This window comes from Oncorhynchus masou, chromosome 22 (genome assembly GCF_036934945.1).
Source record: "Oncorhynchus masou masou isolate Uvic2021 chromosome 22, UVic_Omas_1.1, whole genome shotgun sequence".
In the NCBI taxonomy this organism is placed as follows: domain Eukaryota; kingdom Metazoa; phylum Chordata; class Actinopteri; order Salmoniformes; family Salmonidae; genus Oncorhynchus; species Oncorhynchus masou.
Genome location: NC_088233.1, coordinates 14,599,579 through 14,611,609, shown reverse-complemented (window position 1 = coordinate 14,611,609; position 12,031 = coordinate 14,599,579). Strand labels below are relative to the sequence as shown.

General features: G+C 40.6%; 1 protein-coding gene and 1 long non-coding RNA gene across 3 annotated transcripts in view; both read left to right on the top strand.

Annotated features, from left to right (window-relative positions):
- Positions 1-4,426, top strand: LOC135508648 (uncharacterized). Of its 2 annotated transcripts, none has more exons than XR_010450828.1 (3): positions 1-141; positions 3,832-3,969; positions 4,070-4,426. It is a non-coding gene; the product is annotated as an uncharacterized LOC135508648 (long non-coding RNA). The 2 variants fall into 2 exon arrangements; XR_010450829.1 differs by lacking the exon at positions 1-141 and adding an exon at positions 178-412.
- Positions 4,427-7,194: 2,768 nt separating this feature from the next.
- The window catches only part of LOC135509052 (ankyrin repeat, SAM and basic leucine zipper domain-containing protein 1-like), a 40,978-nt gene continuing 36,141 nt past the window's right edge, over positions 7,195-12,031 (top strand). The window contains exons 1-2 of the mRNA XM_064929361.1: positions 7,195-7,430; positions 7,946-8,048. Of these exons, the coding sequence (XP_064785433.1) occupies positions 7,323-7,430; positions 7,946-8,048 (211 nt within the window). The 5' untranslated portion in view covers positions 7,195-7,322. The remainder of the gene's footprint in view (positions 7,431-7,945; positions 8,049-12,031) is intronic.

Sequence of the window (12,031 nt, the reverse complement as noted above, 5' to 3'; positions counted from 1 at the left end):
ACTGTCTGTCTCGGTAGCCTATGAGAAGTTAGCAATGTATTTCTTACTCAGTTTAACGTTAGCTTCTCCTTCATCCTAGCTGGTTAAGTAATACTTGCCAGGAACCTTCAACATAACTGCAATAGAAGTCTCTGGTGGCAGGTATAAGCGACTATTTACAGTACCAGTTGTGCACTCTTTCTCTGAAAGTCGGTTTTTGTTTGTATTGGGATGTCTATAGAGTCGCGGGACAGTTTTTTTCCGGTATCTCGCAAACACACTGTCTGCGGGGTCTCTAGTTGCTCAATTGAGCGGGCTCCGAGCTGGGGTAGGACGTTTCACCTCTCAGGCCCCCGGCTTGTGCCGTGAGAGGGCAGAATTAAACGTTTGAGAGAGTGGTGAATATACTGCTACAAAGGCAAACTTTTGCTTCGTAAGTCCCAACTTTACATATTCGTTATACTTCTTCTTATTCCCGACTTTAAATTATCGTCATACTTTTTATTAGGTGGGACTTGCAAAGCAAAAGTCCCGACTTTAATCTTCGTCATACCTCTTTTTTCTTATTTTTCTTCTTCTGCATGCTACTCCTCTTACACCGTTTTAGCTAGAAAGCCATTCAAACTTTTAAAATATGCAGACTGGTCTGGAATAATGTGCTTGCATACAACTTTATAAATATTATTTATACTTTTTAAACTACCGGTATACATTTGCGTCTTTCTTTTTGTCCATCTTCATTCAACATTCTAAAGCTCCTCATTGTGACATCATCACTTCCAGCTTCCGTTCCCTGTACATGCAACTTTTGACACAAATCAGCTACTTTGACCACTTTGCGAAACACTTACACAAAAAGTTAGAGGGCATGACATCTTCCTCTACTTCTCTGCTATTCAAATCTAAAATAATAACACAATTATTTGGTACCAATCAAACGTTAAGGCTGTTTAAGTGACCGCATCAACAACATTTTCTGTAACTTTTTATAAACAACTGACATTTTGACCACTTTCCGAATAAGTTAGAGAAAACGTTAGAGACTATGCCATCTTTGTCTACTCTGCAATTCAAAACTGTCTGCGGAACAAACATTTCCGCAATGGACCTAACATACAGCTGTTTTTGTAGGAGTTTAGAGTGACGGGAAAAAAATAAGCTAACATCAGCTAACAGCTTTGTCATGTCTCAATAAAACCTTTTTTTTTTGTAAAATGTAACCTTTATTTAACTAGACAAGTCAGTTAAGAACAAATTCTTATTTGCAATGACGGCCTGCCTACTCATCATTGATCAGCTCAAACGGAGCTGTTGCTATGGATACTCATACACATTTAGAGTAAACGCTTACAGCTGTTTGTCAGAGTTTAGAGTGAAAAAAGCAGCTAACTAACGTCAGCTAACAGCTCTTTCATATCGCATCATTGAGCAGCCCAAACGGGAGCCGTTGCTATGGATACCAATGCATTACAATGGCAAAAAAAAGGGCCACTGGCTAGAATGGTAATACAATTCTAGACCTATCTCCTTTTTCAACGCAGCTATAGTATACCACAGTATGAGTCATAATACCCAAAAAACCTTGAGGTCAAAACACGGAAATTGTTCCAACTGGTTTTCCACCATTCATTTTTCCATAGGGGATTTTAGAACCACTTCATATAAGGTCTGTGTTTCATATAGGCTTACCCTGGCTTGATGTTTTGATGACCGTGTAAATCTCTCTTGGACAAGGTCACTTTTATCAATATTTTCACCTTGCATTTACCCCATCTAAATGAAATGCTAACTAGCCGCTAATGTGACTATCATACAGAACTACACATCCTGTCTCAAGCTTTGACTTCGTCACCCAAGGCAGTGTTTCAAGGGTTGGAAAAACCTCCACATTTCTTCATGCAAACTCACGTCAACAAGTAGCTAGTAACCTACCATGTCAAGCCAAATAGAATATCATAGCCTTTTTGTAGTTTCTCGATTACATCATTGAAGTTGTGTACTTATCATGCCGATTGTTGTTCAAAATTTTTCAAATTACCTACCGTAGCATTTTATAAAACTAGATTTTTGAAAATTACCCTGGCCTTAGGTATCTATGTTGATAGAAGCAAGGATGGTTCTGTGCTATGTACCGGATTATAACCACTACTCCGATAAGGACACGTGCATTTTATCGTTTTCCAACCTCTAAGAGCCGTCTGATAAGCTAAGCCGTTTGCTAGCTGCTAAACAAACTATTTTTGGTAATAAGTCAAAGATGTGCGGTTTTAGCTAGGTGCTTATGAAAATTAACTACATAACCACTGACTGTAGTTATGTGTATAACACCGGTTACCTTTCTTACAAGTAAAAAGAAAACCAGCATAGGCTAGCAAAATTACTGTTGTGACCTTTTATTATTGACAAGCCAGCTAGTTAACATTAGCTCACAGTTCTTGTTGTAATACTTTTTGATGTAGTGATATTGCTAGCTAACGTTAGCACAGCACCATGGCAAGGATCGTTAACTAGCATGTCACCACGTAGTAAAGTCTTACTACATGAACGGTGAGCTAATGTTAACCAGCTAAATTTCACCTGGTGGGCTAGCTAGTTAGGCACCTTGGTTGGCTAGCTAGCTACATTAGTATGTTGAAGCACCTTTGGCAGCGATTACAGCCTCGAGTTTTCTTGGGTATGACACTACAATCTTGACACACCTGCAGATCCTCTCAAGCTCTGTCAGGATGGATGGGGAGCATTTCTGTACAGCTATTTTTTTTAGGTCTCTTCAGATATGTTAGACAGGTTCAAGTCCGGGCTCAAGACATTTAGATACCAGTCCCGAAGCCATTCCTCCTGCGTTGTCTTGGCTGTGTGCTTAGGGTCATTGTCCTGTTGAGGTGAACCTGCGCCCCAGTCTGAGCTCTCTTGGTTTCATCAGACCAGATAACCTTGTTTCTCAGGGTCTGAGAGTTCTTTAGGTGCCTTTTTGCAAACCCCAAGCGGGCTATCATGTGCCTTTTACTGAGGAGTGGCTTTTGTCTGGCCACATTACCATAAAGGCCTGATTGGTGGAGTTCCTCAGAGATGGTTGTCCTTCTGGAAGGTTCTCTCATCAACACAGAAGAACTCTGAAGCTATGTCAGAGTGACCATCAGGTTCTTGGTCACCTCCTTGACTAAGGCCGTTCTTCCCGATTGCTCAGTTTGGCTAGGCGGCCAGCTCAAGGAAGAGTCTTGATGCTTCCAAACATCTTCCATTTAAGAATGATGGAGGCCACTGTGTTCTTTTTTGACCTTCCAAGCTGCATATATGTTTTGGTACACAACCCCCAGATCTGTACCTCGCCACAATCCTGTCTTAGAGCTCTACAGACAATTCCTTCGACGTCATGGCTTGGTTTTTGCTCTGACATGCACTGTCAACTGTGGGACCTTATATAGACCGGTGTGTGCCTTTCCAAATCATGTCCAATCAATTGAATTTACCACATGTGGACTCCAATCAAGTTGTAGACAAATCGCAAGGATGATCAATAGAAACAGGATGCATCTGACCTCAATTTGGAGTCTCATAGTAAATACATATAAATAAGGTATTTCTGTTTTTTATTTTGTATAAATTTTCATTATGGGGTATTGCGCGTAGATTGATGGGGGAAAAGTTGTATTTAATCAATTTTAGAATAAGGCTGTAATGTAACAAAATGTGGAAAAGGGGAAGGGGTCTGAATACTTTCTGAATGCATTGTATATCTGCACAGTATGTTTGTGTATGGTTCTCGTGATTTAGGATTGGGTGTTGAGGGACCACTTGTCACGTTGTCCAAGGTGTGTTTGTGTTAGGATAAACAATACATTTTCTGTCCAGATAAAGATGGTGATACAGCATTGAAAAAGACCCACCACATCCCTCAGGCCATCCAGTGCATGGACATCTTGTGCCAGTGTGATCCAGCACGAGAGTCAGTTGTAGAGGCTACAGCCGATCGAGCATGCGGACGGACAGGTCAGTAACTCATCAAATGTGATACAATATTGTGTAAAACATTGAATTTATAGATTGACTTTTGCCTCCCCTTTTTCCCATGTTTTCCCCCATGTTTTAGACATGAGGCATGACATGCAGAAGATCTTCAGGCTCCCCCCATGAGAAGCAGTGCATGATGTTCAATGCTACCCCCTTAAGGAGATCTGGTGGAAGTAATGGCTCTCCCATTCTGAGATGTATTCTCTCTCTCTTGCTCTCTGTCTAGTTAAGCAGTCCAGATGATTTTCGTAGGGTGTGTCCATAGGCCTAATGGTAAAATGCACATGTGGGCGTACTTTAAGGGTACTCCGGGCAGAGAGAAATTCAATTAGTGATGCTGTAGCCGAAAAAGGTTGGGAACTACTGCTCTATGACAGACCACTCCTAAAAAGTAAATTTTAAGATTTGTCTCTGGATGTCTCAACAATAAATATGTCAATAGATTGTTTGATTCATTCTCATCAATGACAACATTCTAGAACTGAGTTATCACTCATCTAAGTCTGGTATCCACACTGTATTGCTAAGATGCTCAAACTTTTCTTAATAGCTACACTCACCAACACAGGATAAACTTTATCCCTCATGCTGGCCCTGACCAAACCGGTATGTTGCCCTTCATCATAGCTGCACTTCTCCACATGGCCAGACTTATAGTAGTCTTTCCACCGTTTAATGCTCAAGCTCATCCTTCAAAAAATGCAATAAGGTCTGAAATAGAGACCAAAGTCAACATACTGTACAAACAATTATACAGGCTAAGTAAAAACATATAGTTTTGTATGTATCTACTGCTCTGCTAACTAGCTAGCTAAAGTGTAGTCAGTGGGTAGCTAAGACAGAGAGAAAGGGGACTGAAGAAGTTCAACACATTTAATTCAATTCATTTTAATACAGCAAATGGATTCCTCATTGATTGGGCACAGAAGGTAGCTGACAGGGTTGGCTAGAGATGACGTGCAGAAGCTTCCTGCAGGAATTTGTAGTCTCGCATGAGGTCTTCTCTGTTGCTAATTAGCATTTAACAATTTTGAGAGTAAATATATTGATCAAACTCACCTTGTCCGAGAGAGAAATTACACGGTTATCAAAATGTCACGCTAAGGTAAGTCTACACCAAACACATACTTAATTTTAAGTAAGTGTTTCTAAAATCTCATTTGGGAAAAATGAATGGTGGAAAAACGAATTGTATTACAACGCACCCACTGTGGGGCTCAATTAACTCCAAACCAATGCTGAGATGTTTAGACTCACCCTACTTAGATTGCGTGTCAAAACATTTTTGATACTATATACACTTAACATAAATATAAACACAACATGCAACAATTTGAAAGATTTTACTGTGTTACAACTCACATAAGGAAATTAGTCAATTGAAATAAATAAATGAGGCCCTAATCTATGAATTTCACATGACTGGGAATGCAGATATGCATCTGTTTGTCACAGATACCTTAAAGAAAAGGTAGGGGCGTGGATCAGAAAACAGTATTAGCAACAGAGAAGACCTCATGCAAGACCATAAGCCTACTTTAGCACGACACATCTCCTTTGCATAGAGAAGGACTGCACAATTCTCCAAAATAACGTTGAAGAAGCTTATGGTAGAGAAATTAACATTCAATTATCTAGAAACAGCTCTAGTGGACATTCCTGCAGTCAGCATGCCAATTTCACACTCCCTCAAAACTTCAGTCATCTATGGCATTTTGTTGTGTGACAAAACTGCATATTTTAGAGTGGCCATTTATTGTCTCCAGCACAAGGTGCACATGTGTAATGATCATGTTTAATCATCTTTTTGATATGCCACACTTGCCAGGTGGAGGGATTATCTTGGCAAAGGAGAAATGCTCACTAACAAGGATGTAAACAATTTTTTTGCACAACGTTTTTGCGAAATAAGCTTTTTGTGCATACATTTTGCGTTTATATTTTTGTTCAGTGTAATTCAAATGCTAATTAATTTATGCAAATGTTAAAAGGTTATAGTAATAGACACTCTTACACACACACACACACACACACTTGTGGGGCCCCTCACCTCAGAAACAATACATTTTAGTGGCCCCCCTCCTGACGACAGAGATAAAAAAATAAAAAAAATTGTTAAAGTAAAAAAACTTGCAATTCTACACATTATGTCATGGAGTGAAGAGAACATTTTGTAGTTTTATAGCTAATTTCCTGAAATTAATGATACTTGAGTGAGAGTGACTAACAAAATCAATGGGGGCCCCCTTGAGGTCAGGGCCCCTGGGCACGTGCCCGGTCGGTAGTCAGCCAAGTTTAGATATCTGGCAAGACTAATTTATCAATCTAAAAAAAAAAATAATGCTGACATGGCTAATTGAGTGACTGTCAGTGACTGACATGACAAGTAAATTAAAACCCCAACTGAGTTCCTAAAAATTGAAAATATAAACATTTTGGGGGCCTGGGGCCCTATGCGGCTGCTTACATACACACACACACCACCATGCACACACCCACCACCATGCACACACCCACCACTTATGCTACTGCAATACTGTTTACTAAAATTACCCTGCTTACCAGTCACTTTCTCGTAATCCCTGGCTATGTAGCTCATGGGGATGTGTGAAATTTACTCCTCAGCCTAGTGTCCACACTTGCTTCAGAGAATAGCTGTCTTTTCGAAGTAGATCATAAACTCCTCAGAATGTAAGCTCCTGAGATCAGGCTTCATTATCCTTGCACATTGAATATGTGGTACTGGCACTGACCTTGTATATGGCTTCCTCTCTTATTTCTCGAACTGCACAGGTATCCTACTTTTTGAAGTGATTGGGTTGACAATCATGCAGGCTGGCATAGCTGCAACAAACAGAACATGCACATTCTTACAACTAAACTGGTATAGCAGCTTCAAAGTCAAATAGGTTGCCCCTTTGGTCCATCGGTTTTCCACTGGGTAGAACTCTGAAACGTTTTTACAACACCCACAATTCCTTTTCTTAAAATACTTCTGGATTATGGTCTAGACCACTGATGTATATTGCATATGAACGATGTAGACCTGGATGCGCAAACTTGACCTGAATCTGACATTGTCACCCGGGTGACCTCATGGAGCGCCCTCCATGGTCACGTGCGTCTTGAAGCTTTATACAGAACACACTCTTCACGTCACTTCGATACGAAGTTATTTTCGTACCAGGTTAGGATATCATTTTCGCAAACCCCAACTCTTTTCCTAACCCTAATCTCAGTCTCCTAACCTGTTACGAAAAAGTAACTTCGGTATCGAAGTGCCGTGAAAAGAGTGTTCCCCTTTTTACAGAAGATTCATACTCGAGGTCATCATGTCCAACAAGGTGGAATATGCCTTCCCTGCAGGAGACGAAAGCGATGGGAGCGACGACGAGTGGGACATTGGATTTTCAAAGTCGATAAAGGTCCCCTTAATTGAGGTGACACATATTTCCTATTTGTTTCTCCAATAATTTCTTATCTGTCATCTTGCGCTCGAGCCAACTAAAATGCTAATGCCAGCTAGATAACTATAGTTCATGTTTAAGATGAATTGGCTAGGTATTTGCCAGCTCTGTTGAATGCGCAGTAACTTGTCAGGTTATCTCGTTTGATTATGATCCAAGACAACCATTTATCTTTAGTATTTTTATTGTTTAGTTACGATACTTTTTTTATCTAGCTAGCTAGCTATTGCGTGCATGTAACAGTGTGAGCGGAAGATGGTAAATCCAATCCAGCAGGTGGCGACAACTATCCCAGACGGTCTGTCTTGTCTAGTAGTTTGGCCAGGCTAGCTTCATGACCTAGCTACCAACCAGACAACAATCACTTTTAAAATACAACACACAGTGAAGTACTCATCATTTAATGTACCAGCATTGTGTAATTCATTTCTAACAGAAGGGCATTTCACTGTACTTGTGCATGTGACATTAAAACTTGAAACTAACAGAGCACAGATGCAGGGGTCCCAGAAGCAGAGGATAAGGTCTCCACTTTGAAAAGAGCCATCAACACCAAAGATGTCCAGCTAGTCCAGCAGCTGTTGGACAATGGCAGGTTTTGATAATGAACAGTCAATTCTACATTAGGAAATTGCCATTATGATCTGTTACAATTTTGAAATTGAAGCACCAGTTATACAGTCAGCCTTTTACTGAATATTATCATCTTTGGTTTTAGCCCTCTTGTTCAGGCAATGTTCTGTAAATGACAGTGTTTGCAACCTTTGGTACTGATCCAAGTTTTTTTTAATATCAATTACATTGATGGAAGCTACAAACTGCTAGTCGTATTAAAGCTGGTCTACCCCCTAAAAAAAAATGTGTGTATACTACCGTTCAAGAGTTGGGGGTCACTTAGAAATGTCCTTGTTTTTGATAGAAAATAAAATAACATCAAATTGATCAGGAATACAGTGTAGACATTGTTAATGTTGTAATTGACTATTGTAGCTGGAAACGGCAGATTTTTTATTTAATATCTGCATTTATCAGCAACCATCACTCCTGTGTTCCAATGATGCTGGATTGGATGCTGGCCTTCGAGGCAGAGTTCTTCTGTCCAGTGTCTGTTCTTTTTTCCATCTAAATCTTTTATTTTTATTGGCCAGTCTGAGATATGGCTTTTTCTTTGCAACTCTGCCTAGCGGGCCAGCATCCCGGAGTCGCCTCTTCGCTGTTGGTGTTTTGCAGGTACTATTTAATGAAGCTACCAGTTGAGGACTTGTGAGGCGCCTGTTTCTCAAACTAGACACTAATGTACTTGTCCCCTTGCTCAGTTGTGCACCGGGGTCTCCCACTCTCTATTTTGGTTAGAGACAGTTTGCGCTGTTCTGTGAAGGGAGTAGTACACAGCGTTTTATGAGGTCTTGAGTTTCTTGGCAATTTCTGGCATGGAATCGGCTTAATTTCTCAGAACAAGAATAGAACAAGAAAGTACTTTGTTTCTGGCCATTTTGAACCTGTAATCGATCCCACGAATGCTGATTCTCCAGATACTCAAATAGTCTTCAGCGAGCAAGCCTTTCTAATTGACCTGGCCCGGGTATCCTGGAAGGATATTGACCTCATCCCGTCCGTAGAGGATGCCTGGTTGTTCTTTAAAAGTGCATTCCTCACCATCTTAAATAAGCATGCCCCATTGAAAAAATGTAGAACTAAGAACAGATATAGCCATTGGTTCACTCCAGACTAGACTGCCCTTGACCAGCACAAAAAGATCCTGTGGTGTACTGCATTAGCATTGAGTAGCCCCCACGATATGTAACTTTTTAGGGAAGTCAGGAACCAATATACACAGTCAGTTAGGAAAGCTAAGGCTAGCTTTTTCAAACAGAAATTTGCATCCTGTACCGCTAATTTCAAAAGGTTTTGGGACACTGTAAAGTCCATGGAGAATAAGAGCACTTCCTCCCAGCTGCCCACTGCACTGAGGCTAGGAAGCACTGTCACCACCGATAAATCCACGATAATCGAGAATTTCAATAAGCATTTTTCTACGGCTTGCCATGCTTTCCACCTGGCTACCCCAACCCGGCCAACAGCTCTGTACCCCCCGCAGTAACTTCCCCAAATCAAGATAGCTGATGTTCTGAAAGAGCTGCAAAATCTGGATCCCTACAAATCAACTGGGCTAAACAAAACTCTCTTTCTAAAGTTATCTGCCAAAATGGTTGCATTCCCTATTACTAGCCTGTTCAACCTCTTTCGTATCGCCTGAGATGCCTAAAGATTGGAAAGCTGCCGCGGTCATCCCCCTCTTCATTGGGCGAGGCGCAAGACCCAAACTGTTAGACCTATATCCATCCTGCCCTGCCTATCTACAGTCTTCGAAACCAAGTTAACAAACATATCCCCAAACATTTAGAATCCCTCCATACCTTTTCCACTATGCAATCTGGTTTCCAAGCTGGTCATGGGTGCACCTCCGCCACGTTCATGGTCCTAAAATATATCATAACCGCCATCGATAAAAGACCGTGCTGTGCAGCCGCCTTCATCGACCTGGCCAAGGCTTTCGACTGCATTTCTGTCAATCACTGCATTCTTATCGGCAGTCTCAATAGCCTTGGTTTCTCAAATGACTGCCTCGCCTGGTTCACCAACTACTTCTCAGATCGAGTTCAGTGTGTCAAATTGGAGGGCCTGTTGTCCGGACCTATGGCAGTCTACGGGGGTGCCACAGGGTTCAATATTCAGGCTGACTCTTTTCTCTGTATATACAAATGATGTCGCTCTTGCTGCTTGTGATTCTCCAAATCCATCTCTACGCAGATGACACCGTTCTGTATACATCTGGCCCTTCTTTGGACACTGTGTTAACAAACCTCCAAACGAGCTTCAATGTCATACAACACTCCTTCCGTGGCCTCCAACTGCTCTTAAATGCTAGTAAAACTAAATGCATGTCGATTGCTGCCCGCACCCACCCGCCTGCGTAGCATCACTACTCTGGACGGTTCTGACTTAGAATATGTGGACAACTACAAATACCTAGGTGTCTGGTTAGACTGTAAACTCTCCTTCCAGACTCACAATATGCATCTCCAATCCAAAATTAAATCTAGAATTGGCTTCCTATTTGACAACAAAGCCTCCTTCACTCATGCTGCCAAACTTATCCTCTTAAAACTGACTATTCTACTGATCCTTGAATTCGGCAATGTCATTTACAAAATAGCCTCCAACACTACTCAGACTGCATCCAATTTGCTCTCACAGTGCCATCCGTTTGGTCACAAAGCCCAATATACTACCCACCATTGCGACCTGTATGCTCTCGTTGGCTGGTCCTCCCGACATATTCGCTGCCAAACCCACTGGCTCCAGGTCATCTATAAGTCTTTGCTAGGTAAAGCTCCGCCTTATCTCAGCTCACTGGTCACCATAGTAACACGTGCTCCAGCAGGTTTATTTCACTGGTCATCCCCAAAGCCAACAACTCCTTTGGCCGCCTTTCCTTCCAGTTCTCTGCAGCCAATGACTGGAACGAATTGCAAAAATCACTGAAGCTGGAGTCTTATATCTCCTTCACTAACTTCAAGCATCAACTGACAGTGCAGCCTACGGATCAGTGTACCTGTACACAGCGCATCTGTAAATAGCACATCCAACTACCTCATCCCCATATTGTTTATTTATTTATATATATATATATATATATATAAACAAACAATATCTTGCTGTTTTGCACCCTGGTATCTCTACTTGCACATTATCATCTGCACATGTATCACTCCAGTGTTAATGCTAAATTGTAAGTATTTTGATCACTATGGCCTATTTATTGCCTTAACTCCCTAATCTTACTACATTGCACACACTGGACGTATATTTTTCTATTGTGTTATTGACTACGTTTGCTTATCCCTTGTGTAACTCTGTTGTTTTTTGTCACACTGCTGTGCTTTATCTTGGCCAGGTCACAGTTGTAAATGAGAACTTGTTCTCAACTGGCCTGCCTGGTTAAATAAATGTAAAATAAAAGTCTAAAGAAGGCACGGTTTTATTGCTTCTGTAATTAGAACACCAGTTTTCAGCTGTGCTAATATAATTGCAAAAGTGTTTTCTAATGATCAATTAGCCTTTTTAAATTATACATTTTGAGTAGCCAACACAACGTGCCACTGGAACACGAGTGGTGGTTGCTGATAATGGACCTCTGTATATATTCCATTAAAAAAATCAGCCGTTTCCAGCTACAATAGTCATTTACAACATTAACAATGTCTACACTGTATTTCTTATCAATTTGGTGTTATTTTAAATGGACAAAAATGTGCTTTTTATTTCTAAGGGTCCCAAACTTTTGAACGATTGTGTGTGTGTATATATATATATATATATATGTATATATATATATATATATCTCACATTAGATCACATTAGATATCATCTATATAATATAAAATGTTCATATTTTTAGGGGGTAGATCAGCATTAATATTGCAGATTGTAGCTTCCATCAATGTAATTGTCTGTGTCATTTCCAATCCCCCTTATGTATGTATTTAAAAAAAAAAAAAATCCTTTATTTT